At 40.8% G+C, this 15,588-nt stretch overlaps 1 protein-coding gene across 10 annotated transcripts; it reads right to left on the bottom strand.

Moving 5' to 3' along the window:
• Positions 1–435: 435 nt before the first annotated feature.
• Positions 436–15,575, bottom strand: DCUN1D2 (defective in cullin neddylation 1 domain containing 2). 10 transcript variants are annotated; one of them, XM_053384374.1, is made up of 7 exons: positions 15,431–15,575; positions 11,872–12,273; positions 7,560–7,728; positions 4,517–4,647; positions 1,928–2,010; positions 1,261–1,357; positions 436–960 (listed from the first exon to the last, which is right to left on the bottom strand). In XM_053384374.1, the coding sequence occupies exons 2-7, from the start codon at positions 12,044–12,046 to the stop codon at positions 881–883; spliced, it is 735 nt and encodes a 244-aa protein (XP_053240349.1). In that variant the 5' UTR covers positions 12,047–12,273; positions 15,431–15,575; the 3' UTR covers positions 436–880. The 10 variants fall into 10 exon arrangements, with proteins under 10 accessions (XP_053240349.1, XP_053240351.1, XP_053240341.1 ...); XM_053384376.1 differs by having other exon boundaries at positions 11,872–12,088; XM_053384366.1 differs by lacking the exon at positions 15,431–15,575 and adding an exon at positions 15,251–15,412 and having other exon boundaries at positions 11,872–12,088.
• Positions 15,576–15,588: the final 13 nt, after the last annotated feature.

The raw sequence follows: 15,588 nt of genomic DNA, 5'->3' as shown, positions 1-15,588 counted from the left end.
ACGACATAATCTAATGAACTTAAGCACTTTTTAAGTGACTTTGATTTCAGTGGGAGAATTAAGCATGTGTATGCCTTGCTTCCACTAATATCAGAGGAACTTAAAATGGTCTTGAGCCAGATCGTATACATAATATACTTTGAAAATTCAATAGGCAATCATGAAATATCAAATGATTCTTGAATGTTTCCTCTACATTCAAAATATTAACAATAGCCACAATACAGATACTTGGTTTCCTCATTATTGATCAAGTAGAAACAAATTCCCATAAGGTCAGTGTGGAATGAGGAAATCAATTTTAAAAAATGGTTCAGCTTGGCCTTTCCATAAATTTAGAATCGTGGCACCATGCTGAAGAGATGTGTCAATAAACATTTCACTGCATTCTTTCATCAGCTTCAACTTCATATAAAAATACCACATACCACATACTTTATTTAGGGATTTAATTTATATACCACAAATACTGCTTTTTAATATAAGTACAATATAATACAGTTGTAATTATGTAACTGCTGGTGTTCATGAACTGAATGGCATGCTGTGCTGTCAAAACTTTTACTAAAATGGCCTCTAGTTAAACTTCTCCAAAGTATAAAATCATGCAAAATCTACATCCTATATGATACAACCAGTACAATAATTGAAGCCAATATCCTACAAACAGCCTGGGCTATCTTCTGAATTTCTTCTTGCAGTGTCCATGAGTCAGCCATCATTTTCTTGAAGCAGAAGTAGTGATTCCTGTTTCGTCAGTGGCATCCCACCACGACTATCGAAACCAGTGACAGTGCGCACAGTTATTGGCCAAAATGTCTTCATTACCTGATGCAGTTCAGACTGCAAACTTATTAAGTCCACTGAGAAGAGTCTATGGTTAGGAAGCTTTACCTTTTCCTCCTGTGACTACTGGTCGTGCGTATTCCACAAAATCGTCTATTAGAACTGGCCATGCTCCTAAAAATAAAAAACAGTTAAACAGCTTTGAGTCAAAACCTTTGAATGTTTAAAAAGCAATGCATTTCTCTTTGCACACATGTTCACAACTCAGATTTTATTCATATTAAATCTTCCAGAGGGAAGCCAAGTTGCATAGCCAAGCGCAAATTACAAAATGCTTCAGCTACATTTTAGGGTCAACATTATTTTGCAGCGCCCCCCCCCCATACTTCACCTAGTGGACACACAGGGCGAATGTTTATGGACAGTATTACTTCAGCACCACTCCATTTAATTTTGAACATCTACATCAGTTACCTTCTTCGTCGTAGTTTGACATATCATCTGCAATCATGTTTCCAAAGTCTAAAAGAAGATTCCAAGTATCTTTGGGGATTGATCTTTTATGATGCTCCTAAGCAAAAATAAATATATATAAGCTGGTATAAACTATTTTTAGATTTTGTCACAAATTTTGTAAAATCTCAGCTGGGCACAACATCTGAGTAAAAAGTCATAAGGTCAGCAAATGAATCCCAAACCTGGCTTGAGAGCAGCAGATCCACTGCTGCACCCAAAAGCCCTGCTGCTCATGCCAGAGATGGTGGAAGGGAGGGCATGTTTATATTCTCTTTTTTGCTTTGCCAGATCTGATGTGCCCAAGGACCAGGCCCCTTAGGGGATGCATGGGGCTTTGGATTGAGTGCATCCAAAGCTACTAATGCCTCTCTCACACTTATCAGGGTTTTCTGCTGCCAGCCTCCAGAAGAAGCTTATCACCTGCTTGGAGAAAGCTGACATATTCACTGCGACAGAACCCCTGCCAGCAGCATTCTTTTCTGCCAGGACACTAACACACCATCCTGAACCCCCTTCCCCATCGGGGAGAGTAGGACCGAGCTCGTAAGTTTGTTGCACTGTAAATGCTTAATATGCAAAGGTAAAGACTTCAGATGCCTCTATGGACTTCCAATATTGTACTTACCAATAAAAATTTATTCCAAAGATCTAGAAATTTAAATCTCCCTGATAAAACTAAATTCCAATATGCGATTGCCATTTCTAGATCTGAAATACATAAGCATAACATACAATATATAATCATATGAAAGATGTTGCGCTATAAGCCAATATAGAATGAGTAATTTTTAAACCAAGATAAAAAAAATAAATACCAATATAGGTTTGGAGAGATCCTTTAGTGATTCTACAGTAAAGCCTTGGTGTTTGTATGTGTGTGGCGCTAGTCCTAAACATGGAAGGCTTGCTTTTAAAAATACCTTTTTTTTGTATTCATTGTTTACCACTTTAAGTTTTGAAAGAATAAAATACCTCTGGCATAAGAACAAGGCAATACAACTCATTGAGGGGGAAAATGTTGAAAGATTTCAAGTTATTAACTTTTAGCAAAATACAGAATTATCCAGTACTAATTTCCAAATGTGATTTAACCTGTGACTCCAAGTGATTATACCAAAATAACGTGCGTGGCCAGGAGAATAACCTTGTTTGAACATCAATGATGTTTCAGTTTATGTAAGATGCAAAGGCAACAATTCTTCATTTATAATTCTTATAAACCAATCTTATGTATGTTTACTCAGAAAAATTTCCCATTGAACTAAGAAACAGAAACAGGATTGTAGCTTTATCTTGGGCTTTGTTACAACTAGGTTTATCAGAGGTCAATGACATTTTGATGCAAATGATCAGTGTGGTCATAGATAGCCAGGAGTTTGGCTGCTTCCAAACCTCATTTATGGAGTAAGTTAGGCTCCCTCCATTTAAACCTGTTTTCCCCTCCATACCAGCACCCACTAAGACAACATGAGAACCGAATTTAATTCTGTACTATATTTGCTTCTAATATTGCTTCTTCTGAGGTTTATACTGTATTACTAATTCTAGCTTTGACCATTTCCAGTTTTGGTTACAAGAAAGGCTGGATTAGCAACAACAGAACTACAGTTTTGGTTCCCAAAGCATGAACACAAATAGTTTGCGCTCCAGTATACGATCTTCACAGCTACTGTGTCTGAGCCGCAAAGATAAAACTAGCATTCCTTTGGTGTGGTAGATAAATTTAAAGACACATTAAAACAAAACTTAGAACCAGACTATCTTCATTCATGTGTACTCATGATAATGGTGAAATACAGAAAAGTAAAGTATATGTCATAGTAAAGCATATAAGTCATATTTAGAAAAGACTATTGCAACCCACATTTAACTTCTTATTCAAATGTGCTACACTATTGTTCTGACAACATTAAACATAAAATAGTTGTTGAAGATTCTGCATTCCCCTGTAGACCTGCAGGTATAGGGAGATATATAAATCTAATTAATTAATTAATTAATAATAGTATAATCCACATCCAGGAGCTCACCTAGTAAATAAATTTGCTCACAGCAATGTGTGTTCTCCCTCCCAAAACAATTTGCATATGGAAACACACACCTAGCAAAATTTGAAAAAAGGTTGCCAACGTTGGCAAGTCTAGCCTCCTAAGTGTAGATGAGGTACAGTCATAGCTCATGTTACGTTTTTTCAGGTTGCTCTCGTGGCGACCCGGAAGTACCGGAAAGGGTTACTTTTGGGTTTCACCACTTGAGCATTCGCAGTAGTGCTAAATCGTGCTTTGCGCATGCCCACAAGCGCCAAATCACACTGCGCACCTCCGGAAGAGATCCCATTAGCAACCAGAGGTACCACTGTATCTGTATTAGCCATAACAACAGAATAACACTTTCTGGAGATTGTGCAATAGCTACAATCAATTTGGGGTATGATTGTGTACGAACGTCCTTTAAAACATTCCTGTATCTCTGAAAAATTACCCTCATATGCTACTCTAATGGAGCATATGAACAACTGCAGTTCTAAGATTATTCTTGGCATATAATGTCATTTTTCAATAAACTAATGTGGTCATGAACACATTAGTCTTATTGTTCAAAAGTGTCTTAATGTACACATCTCCCATTTGTGTTAATTAGAACAAAAAATTTTTTTCAGGCTTACTTCCTTACTTAAAGATTTCTTAGATAGCAGTTTACTACTACTACTATTGCTGGCAGTGACCATTTTAGGTGTGTCTGATATGTGCGTGACAGCACAGATGTGCATTGCACCGAACCTGGAAGTGTCCCCAAAAGATTCTCAGGCAACCTTCCCCTGAAATTGTTTGCAGAGAGTAGTTGCAACAAAACTGTACAGTGGTACCTCGGGTTACATACGCTTCAAGTTACAGACTCCGCTAAGCCAGAAATAATACCTCGGGTTAAGAACTTTGCTTCAGGATGAGAACAGAAATCGTGCTCCGACGGCGCGGCAGCAGCGGGAGGCCCCATTAGCTAAAGTGGTGCTTCAGATTAAGAACGGACCTCTGGAACGAATTAAGTACGTAACCAGAGGTACCACTGTAATCTAAAGATAATGCTACTTAAATTGAAGCCACAACTGTACATCTGAACTTTCCAGCTGAAGATGAAAACTTGGGGAAGGGAACTGATTACAGAAAGAACATTGATTTTTATCTTCAACTTAAAAAAACCGCACAACATAACTCACCTAAACCTTTTTGTCCAGGGTTCTTAGCAAAGTTAAAGGTAAACTGATAAAAATCTTTAAACTTCATTGGATCCTTTAATTCTTGTTCCAGCCTTGGCAAAAGAGTTTTTAGCTTGTCTGTAGTATCACACCTGGTGAAAATATTACATTCTTTTTATAACAAAAAACCCTACAGTTTAAATACACCAACAAAAACATGACAAATATGCTCCCACTGTTCAAGATAAAATACATCCTTTATTATAAAATTTTTATATACAAGGCAAGAATCAGCATAAGACTAACTAGCATGATAATTTAAGATTTTAACAGAACTAGTGACTATAAATTATTCCACAATTCTTCATTAAAGTGCTGTGGCTGGGATGCAAAAAAACCTGCACAACTGCTTTATTTGTTTTCATTTTCACCCTGCCTCTAGGCCACAAAATACGCATTTAAAACAGCTAAAAATCAATAAAATGTTATTAAAACCATTTAAAAGCAGGACAGAACTACATGAACACCAATCAGCATTTACCATGGTAACATGAATATTGGATTGAAACATTTGTACAGGAAAAAAATGGCAGACAGAGGAATGTTTAAATATTTTCTTGAGCCTGCTAGTTGTCTTCAAGTCCACATTAGCATTCTGAGACAAATACTTGGTTAACTTTATATATTATTTTTACCACACATTTCATCATCATCATCACCTTGAACGCCACTTTTGAACAAAATTGTGCCCTGAGTAGTCTCCGATGTACCAAATGAGTGATAAGAAAAACATTTTTTTAAAAAACCCTATCAGGTAGAATCATAATGTTTATAAATAAATACCAAAATATTCATTCAACAATATATAAAAATATAAATAAAATAAGCTGACAGCTTAAAAACACAAACAGGAGGAATAATACCTAACATAGAAATAAAACAGTAGTACTTTACTACTATTTTCAGCGCAGGGAGACTCAAAGTGGCATATGAGATTAAAAATAAAACACAAAAACAACCCAGCAATTTAATACAGCAGCAGACAAAAAGCAACCAGCTATTCTCCACCTAAGCTATTTTTGGTGATGGTTAAGCTCAGCCTTCCTTGGCAAAGCCCAAGCAAAGGTTTGCTTCAGCACTGATAAAATCTGATGTCAAATTGGCAACCCTCCTCCAGCAGGCTACTTGACTTAAGCCAGAATTTTTAGGTCCAATAGGACTAACTTAGCAACATGAATGTCTAGTTGAAACAGCTCTACTAGGAACAATCAGCAATATACAAGTCTGGGGAAAGGCTACACCCAGAGCCTTCACCCCTTTGTCATCAGGCACTACAGACACGCTAGCTGTCCATGTGTGGAGATACTGTCTTCCAGCACCTCTAAAGGTAAAAGGTATAGGACCCCTGACAGTTGTCCAGTCGCAGACAACTCTGGGGTTGCGGCGCTCATCTTGCTTTACAGGCCAAGGGAGCTGGCGTTTGTCCGCAGACAGTTTCTTCCGGGTCATGTGGTCAGCATGACTAAGCCGCTTCTGGCGCAATGGAACACTGAAACCAGAGCAGCACACGGAAACGCCGTTTACCTTCCTGCCGGAGCGGTACCTATTTATCTACTTGCACTTTTTTGGCGTGCTTTCAAACTGCTAGGTTGGCTACTTCCTCCTAATTCTTTCATTCATTTCTGCTTCATTCTTGCACCATGCGTAGAATATCTACTTCATGTATTATAATTCTGTATTTATTTTAACTCCTGTTTTAAATGTTAAATTCTACATCTGTGGGGAAGTGTGAGAGCTCAAAAACCATTCAAGGTCTCACTGCCCCAGGGCAACAGAGGAAAATAAATTCAAGCAGGCCTTATGAAGAAAATATAAAATCTAATTACTGAACAAAACAAAAACATCAAATTTTGTCCATCTTGTGATAAACTAATTGCATGGGTAAGAATGGGAGAATTTTTGACCTTTTTTTGTCAACAAAGCCAAATATATGTTTAGTGACTTCAAATGACATTTTAAAAAACATTTGGTCACATGTTTGAAAGAGGCAAGAGGACATTAGAATCATTGTAAGAAGATGAGGAGGATGAAAGCACATGCTAGTGAGCAAGTACTGAGAGAAGCATGTGCTACTGAGAAAGATGAGCCTGAGCATTGTCATCTTAGACATTTTTATGTGTTACATAACAGGAAGAAATGAACTGTCTTGCTCTGGTTCTGTGGAGGAGCCAATGGAGCAAGGCAGTTGTCACAGCACCATGGAGAGCTCCTAGTGAGCAATGTATTTCAAAAGGGGTTGAAAGTGAACTGGGACGTTTGGGGCGTCTGTTTCCAGCCACCTCTCCTAGGCTCCACCCTGTTTTGGAAAACTATACAGAATCATAGATTTGTAGAGTTGGAAGGGACTCCAAAGAACATCTAGTCCAACTCCTTGCAATGCAGGATTCACAACACGAGGTTCCCCCATCCAAACTGAAACCATAAGGGACCCTGCTTAGCTTTTCAAATGTGCTAGTATTTTTATTGCTGCACCACTAAAGGACCAACTCTTAAATGGGTCACACCTCTAGTTGGAGGTCTTCTGTGTTCCACGACACTTCAACTAAATCCAAAAGAGCCATAAATATGGTCTTCTTAACTGAAGGGAACAGACTAGAAGGACTGGGGAACGAAATTGTCCCTACTAGGAAAAGCTCCAACTCTAGAAATTCACATACATCTAATGAAACCATGTGCATGGCTAAGAGCATCTTTGGGTAGTTTTTACTAGGACAGTTCCCACAGTGAACTAGCAAAGCCAATGTTCGATTTTAAAAGTGTCTACAGTTAGCTATAGGAGATTGAGCAGCAAATGAATGCTACGCAAAAAGCTCTGGATACATGCACAGTTTGTCTGATAACAAATAGTTTCTCTGGACCACAACTCAGGTTATATGTGTATAAATAAGACATGTGTGATTAAATAATACAATTGTTCAGTATGCGCATCTTTGAAATATTTCAGAAAGTTCCTTTTGGTCTACTAAGAACATTTTGAAGTCCTATTAAAGAAAGGCATACTCACCCCAGTTCTGTCATGCCATCTACAAATTCTTTTTTGCTGAATTCACACTGCGTGGCTGCCCTAAATTTCCATGCTATGACCAAAACACTGATACTAGCAGGGTCCAAGCTTAAATCATCACAAAACTGTTGAATCCCATCAATGCCAATTTTATTCTCATCTTGCGGATCTGTATATAGGGGAGGAAAGAATGTTATATTTTTTTTCATGAAGAATCACAGTTCAAAGAATTGCAGCTCTTTAACCATCAGAAAACATCCTGCTATTCCATTTTTCACAAAACCGAGAGGGCCAGGGCTCATGCACACCATGGGGCGTGGTGACGTTGCACGGCCACAGCCCCCTCAATCATGAGGGCAGAGCAGAGCACCTGCCTAGATCTGCAATCCACAAAGTTTTTAAGTTAAAGCACTTGAAGCCAAGTGGTCAAAAACCTTAAATCCAAGTACTCTAGCTTAACCCACCTACAGATGCGGCTGTAAACACACAGCTTTAATCCAAGAAACTTCCAGACATACTTCTGTTTTCTGTGTCTGATATGAAAGCAATTTCAAACTTTAAAGAAGCTCACTCCTGTTGTCTTCTTTACACTTAAATGTTTCATATGACAGAATGGAATTACAAAATTCAACTGGGTTGTGAATCTAAACCAGGTATCCTCCATCTGAACAACATGATGTCCTCCAGACATTGTTTTACTAGGACTCTCATAATCCCTGGCCTGTCTGGAACTGATGGGAGTTGTAATACAACAGCTAGAGGGCACTACATTTTTTCTATCCAATCTAAACTACACACCTTAACCTTACTAACCAACAAGACCATCCTCTCTGATTTTCTTTAAAATTGAGTTCCAAAATTTAAATAAATAGTATGTCAACATTTTATAGTACAGTATATGTTGAAATTTCAAAGAAAGACAGTCTTACTTTTAAAATTCCAACTGAAGAGTTGTAATGATATTTAAAATAGACCTTTGTACTGGATGTGTTTCACATCTCCATAAATCTCTTAAGGGCTTGAAAAACAGATGATTGCTGTAAGAGGTTATTAAACAATCATACACACAAGAACAGATTTTCTAACTTAAATTCTATGGATCACTCTAGTCTTTCATTCATCTCTCTGAGAGCCTGCTTTTGAAGCAGTTAACTACAGGTGCAAATGAAATGTCCTCTTCAAGTCTGCTTCTGTTTAAAAGTCCCTATAATACTAATAAAGGACAATAAGCTACCTTGAGCTCTCCAATTTTCTGTATATGCTTAGTGGAAATGTAATCTACAACTCTGCCATTTGTGACAGTTTTTTTTTTTTTACAAGTAAAACTAATAACATATTTCAGACACCAACATATTATTATAACACATTTCATTGGAGCTGTCAGCTGATTAAAGTATTTTGGTTTGTTAACAATCTGTCTTTTAACCAATTGCTTAAGTAAATTTGCATATTACCCAAACATCAGTACGTTCTGAGATAAAGTTTAGCAAATGATTGCTTACTGAAGACTGAGTAAGCTACCAAGCAATTTAGAAGAAAAGACCTTATTCAATCTCTTACAATAGTACAATAGAAGTGTTAACACCAGACATTTAAATCCCAGAATCCTGGAAATTGTAGTTTGTTACAGGTGCTGAGAGTTGTTCGACCTCTATTCCCTTCTCAGAACTAAAATTCCCAGAGTTCCATGGGAAGAGGGATTGAGCGCTGTTCCTCTGCTAACAGGGAGGTTTAACAATCAGATTGCATCCATAGTACTGGGAGACACTATTCAACTTTAAAGCACAAGCACTGATAAACATTACACTGAAAGTGGCAAGGATTCAAGGCTGGGTGAAAAATCTTACAGATTTGAACCTCCAAAGGACAGTGACTGATTTATTTTTATTTTTTAAAAAGCTTTATAGGGACAAACCTATGGCAAGATGTGCCACTCATGATACAGATCTCCTGTTCAGTCCGGTTGAGATGGCATAAAGTCCCCAACCCTGGTTCAGTCAAGATACACTGGTGTACCTTGCACATCCCAGCTCAGCCAGTTGACCTATGGCTGGTAAATGTCCCCCAAAAGGGGCGTTATGGGGCTAAGCTCACTGAAGTGCAGCAGGAGCAGGAATGAAGGAGCAATGCAGCCATGATCTCCTCTGGAGCTTGCACACTGAGCCATGTTTTAGCTTTGTATTACTTGTGAAAGAGAGCACAGAATATAAATCCAAGCAAATATAAATAATTCAACAGTGATGGTCTCACATATAAGTGCAAAAAATTAAGTATGTTTTCACTCCTTCACTGGATACTAAGCCTTTTTAAGAAATTCATATTGTTCTACCTCCCAATTTGTGATGAACATAACATACAGGCAAAGACCAATTTGCATGCATCCAACTGATATGCGACTGCATGCACTGCATCAACCCGGAAAACAGAATGAACCGGGGTGTAACGTACTTATGTGAACTCTGCCATTGTGCACGATTACCCAGAATGCAACACCCATGTAAATTGGGGGTTGCCTGTACAATAATAAAATACAGACAACCCCAAGTGTGCACGGGGGTTGTGTTCTGGGTGATCACGCATGTTAGCAGAGTGCACATAAGCCCCACCCGTACTTTCAAAGGAGTTGTTGGCATCTGTCCTTCTCAAGAGACAATGGAGTGCAACTCCAAGGGTGGAGTCAAACCACTGTGTTAACAGCACCGGTGACTTCCCCAGGGTGCAAGCCTGAGCAGTGTGTATGGAGGCCCTGGGCTGCCCAGATGACAGGACCCCCTCAGCCTCGCTGATGTGGTCCAAAGGGAAGCGGAGCAATACATTTGGCAACAGCCTGGCTGCAGGAGTTGCCCGAAGGAGGTGTACAAGATGCCATCTAACCATTTTAGGGACTCTGCTCTGGATTTGAGTAGGGTTTGCTCCTAGCTTTTTCTTCTCTTGAAGATATTTAGCAAGGCAGCCGAGGTTTAGGATCAGCTTTCTTCTAGATGGGCTACCTTCCCAGGTTCACAAGTCCCATCTGCCTCTCACTTCCCTCTAGCATGGGTAGGCAAAATAAGGCCCGGGGGCCGGATCCAGCCCAATTGCCTTCTAAATCCGGCCAGTGAACGGTCTGGGAATCAGCATGTTTTTACATGAGTAGAATGTGTGCTTTTATTCAAAATGCATCTCTGGGTTATTTGTGGGGCATAGGAATTCGTTCATCCCCCCCCCCAAATCTAGTCCGGCCCCCCACAAGGTCTGAGGGACAGTGGACTGGCCCCCTGCTGAAAATGTTTGCTGACCCCTGCTCTATAGCATGTGCAGAATCTGCCTTCTTGACCAGTGGACCCAATATTGTCTGGTCCGTTCAATCCACCAGAGCCTGTCTTCCTATGCAACGGAAGTCCCTAACTCACCAGGGGTTTGAGACCCATCGGCTACCCTCACCTGGTTTCAAAGGAGTATACACTTATATAACCATCAACATAGGCATTCCAATGCGAATGAGAATGCACATTAGAACACACGTTCTATGGAAAACAATGCAGGGAGTATAAACAGCACCTCCATTCTTACGCCCATAACACCAGCAAGTGATTGACAATAGAAACTGGATCAGGGTGATACAATTTAATTATAAAAAGTCTTCAGTTCATGTGTAATGAATCAGATACTACAAGATCCACACAGTCCGTAGTGGCTGACAGGGTAGTGTGGGTGGGGCTGCATTGCGCTCCCACTTTCCCAACTTGCTCTGCACCATGAGGGTGCAGAATTGGGATCATTGGATTGACCCTGCAGCTGCACCCAAAAGGTGCTGATTATCTCACTACATTACCCCTCCCACCCTTGGTAACCAGCAATGACCTGTGGCACTGGGAAAGCCAGAGAGCAACACAGCCCTACCCATATGACCCTGCTAGCTACAGCTATATATAGCACTTAATATACTGCTAGTACATCTCACACATACAAATTTAAGCGGCTAGATTGCTTTTCCTTAGCACGCATGCTGGATTTGCACTTACAGTGTTTTCAATTTTAAAATAGAATTATGTCATATTGAATGGCAAAGATAAAGCAGGGGGAGAGAGCTTTATACTTGGAGGTTGTGAGTATTACAGTAGTATATACAGAGATCATTAGAATAGAATTCTACATTCACATTTAGTTTACAGCCTGATACTATGCACGTTTACCCAGAACCAAATGCACTGAATTCAATAGGTGTTGCTTCCAAGTAGATATGTTCAGGATTACAGATTCCCCAAACCCCAAAGATTTAGGCAAAGGCTGAAACCAAGTCCAAATGAAATAATGAAAAAATAAACCTTACCTTTGTACCTGTTATACAATTGTTCTAATTTCTTTCTGTCTATTGAAATTTTCATGGATTCTTTGTAGTACAAGTCTGGGTTCTGGAAGTAGTTGTCTGTTGCCACTTCTAGTTTCCACTCATTCTGCATTAAACAGTATATAGCAGTCCTTTCACCAGCCTGGGTAACTGCCATAAACTGGCGGACCTTGTCCTTCTGAGACGATTTAAGTTTATGCTTTGGGATGCAAAAGAAGCAGGAAAGCCAATGAAGCTAATCCAGTCGTTTGTTTCAGAATTCTACTACAACTGCCTATCTTTTAAAAGGGTTTACTTCTCTTGTTGGGTAACAAATTTCACTCCAGAATAACCCAAAGAAATCCTTGTTCTTCTGTAGTTAAAGACAGCACTCTCTTCTGAAAACTGAAATGACAGCATCTATATGTACATTTTTAACAAACAAACAAAATTCTGAGTGCAATTCATTTCAGTCTTAGCATTACAATTCTAGATACATCAGCTTTCCTCATTAGAATATCCAGTTTTATCTACACAGTAGCTATTCATTAAGGGCGCCAAATCTTTAGTCAAGTAACTTTTAAGTAGTGGTGTTATGATAAACCTAAGAACAAAACTGTGCCCTTATAAAGCATGAAACAACATGTAATTACACTACCATATATTCAAGGGTCTAAAAACACTGAAGATACAATCCTTTACACATTTACTTGGGAGTTAAGTTCCATTAAAATGAATGAGCTACTTGAAAGCAAACATGCATAGGATTGCACTTAGTTGCAATATCAGTGGAGATACATAATCATGATAAAAATCAGAAGCCGGCATTCTAAAAGTATTGTTTCAGGTTAGAAACCAAAATAAATAATAAATAAATGTGTCATCCAAAAACACAGTAACATGAAGTCACTTTAACAGTACATTCCTATTGTATTAATGTTTCATTTGCATTTCTTTACTGCCAGTACAGTCTTGAAATATCTCTCAGTAAGATGAACACAGTTGTGATATTTTGTGTCACCATTCATGATGGCATTTTCTTTATAAAATCCTCTTAGCATACGAAACTGCACGACCAAAACTACAGCAAGACTTCTCTCCTATTCTAAAGAAGCCCCGTGTAAAAAAATGTTTGTGAAAGAGTCCTGAGAACCACCACATTGGAAAATAAATCCAAGTAAAACATGGCTCCTGTATCCTTACTTGCCAGCCAATTTCAAGATCCAGGAATTCAAGGTTTTATCACTGAAGTAAAGAGAGGCTTGCTTGTTTTGATTCATCATTCACTTTTGGGGATAATGTGAGAAGTTGAGCTTTCACAGGCAAGAATAATGAATAAAATATAAATAAATAAATAGATAAGCAAGCAAGCAAACAGTTTACTGAACTTCCTGAATCAGGGTTTCTATTTTATTTTTTTTAAATACATTTATTCTGATTCTATTTTGAGATCCTCATTTAAACTCGGCTTCCTCTCCAAATAAACCACTCATTATCATACCTAGCAGGAGACAAATGAGGGGAAATTGAGCGATGCCAGATCCTAACGGAGTGTGTATGGGAACGATTTGGTCTTAGAAGCGCAAAAGGACGGAGGGAAGAGCACCTTAGCGCCTCACGGGCAACTCATTCACCTGCGGCTCTTTGCCCCCCGCGGGACAGCTCACCCTGGCCTATATCCCTCCCTATAAAAAACCCCTCTCCCCAGAGCTGCTCACAGAACAGGTCGAGGAAGTGCGCGTGGGAAGTATAGCTCTGGGGGCCGGTCTGTAAGAAGCGGGACAAAATCGGTGTGTGTGTGTGTGTGAGAGAGAGAGAGAGGTCGTCAGGCTGCTGCACCCTGCCAGCTTCTCCCCTGACCAAAAAAGGGAAAGGTACGTGGTGGAGTTAGTGGTGGTGAGAGCCCGTCAGCCAGCCGTGGTGGCAGTAAGTACTGTAGCTGCGGTGCTTCTGCTATTAGCTTCTCCCCCAAGAATCCCATTACACGCACGCACGCACGCACAAAAGAACAACCTCGCTTTCATTCACACGAGACGCACACCCGTGTGTCCGGGTTAGTGTTACAGGATCGCCTCGGGGCTTGGAGAGCTTCAATGACGGGGAAGCAGAGAGGGGGGGGGAGAGGAAGGCAGACAGGGTTAAGTCTCAAAAGAGCCTTTGCCGCCCCCTCTCCAAAAAAAAAAGCCGGCCGCCTCGTGACCTTCCTTGACTGAGGCGCCAGCAGACGGGAGAGACCTAAAGAGGAAAGAGAGCAAGGTCGCTCGCTGCGCTGCACTTTGCCCTCAGGCGGCAGCCCGGCGGGAGGAGCTTTTATCCCGCTGCTTCCTCCTCCAGCTCGCGGAAGCGGGAAGGGGGGGGGCGCTGTTATTAAACAACCGGTGCAGTTTTTCCTCTCTCCTCTCCCCCCCCCCCCCCCGCGCGCAACCTACCATTTTATCAGCGGCGCTTTCAACCAACTTCACTATCCAGCGCCAGCGCTGCTGCTGCCGCCGCCGCTACGGCGTCCTCCTGCGCACGCGCGTACCGGGCCGCCTCCCCCCCCCCACCGCTCCCTCACGACCCTCAACCGCCTGCCATCGCCTAGGATCTTCTTCGGAAACTCCCGCCCCCGAGTTGTGTTCTTTCCCGCGGTACCAATGCTAAAAGGTGCGACGCTACCGCGCCCGTGAGGTAGCGCTGGGGGGAATCATGCAAGGCCCGACAAGAGCGAGAAGGGGAAGGAGGAACTACGTTACCCATGGTGCACTCCGCTATCAACCGGCTGCTGCCATAGATGTGTAATAGTAGACTCGTGCGTAGCGTCTCACTTTTGGGCTAACTTTTTTGTTTGTTTGCTTGCTTCGAGCGTCACAAGGGGGACAAAAAGCTGGAGAAACTCGAGATTCCCCGTCCCCTGTAACTGGGCAACAGCAAGCCCTCCACAAAGGATTTATTTTCTTTTTAGCGCTGGTCTTGCCATTTTTTAAAAAAGTTATTAACCATTTTAAAGTGAGCAATGCACTCGTATGCAGCTTGTTGAAGCACAAGACTTCTGCACGCAGTTCAGTGCTGGATTTGGACTGAGAGGAGCTCTAAGGTGGGGACTCTTTTTTTTTTTGCCGTAACCTGGAAAGATGCAGCCTCCTTTTTTAACTTGCAGTATTATAGATGGGGATGCTGAAGCCAGTTTGCATTACAGCCTCAAAAATATCCCTCGTACAAAAACACCATGTTGCAACAAGGTAATCCCGCCCTCAGATCAGTTCAGCGCAGAACTGCATGTAGAAGCACAGATTTGAAGGCAGGTTGTTTTGGTACAGTCAATGCAATTCTAAGCATTCCCACCCACATTTCCCACACAAAATAAGATCCGAGTCGAAAATAACATGCCCTTTGCTGTTACCTTCTGCTTCTGGCTAGGCATACTGCTGCTCAGGAGCAGCTATACCCAAATACTGCCTTTCCCCATTGTTTTTCTACCGACGCCTTCCCCTTCCGTCATATAGTGAAGCGGCAAAAAAGAGCGTCAAAGGAAACCAGGAAGTCCCACCTCCATTCTATTGTAGCTCTATAAATATCTTACCTCTATGGCCGATGCGAGCTTGGGAGGGGTGGAGTGGGAATTCTATACTTCCCACAATGCACCGCAACGGAGGCGGTTGCGATTACTGTACTCCTCTCTATATATACTGTACATGTACATATAAACAATCCCGTTCACTACATTTCCCACAGTCCACT

This window comes from Podarcis raffonei, chromosome 4, assembly GCF_027172205.1.
Source record: "Podarcis raffonei isolate rPodRaf1 chromosome 4, rPodRaf1.pri, whole genome shotgun sequence".
NCBI lineage: Eukaryota > Metazoa > Chordata > Lepidosauria > Squamata > Lacertidae > Podarcis > Podarcis raffonei.
The sequence above is the reverse complement of the archived record's forward strand: the minus strand, read 5'-3'. Positions and strand labels throughout refer to the sequence as shown.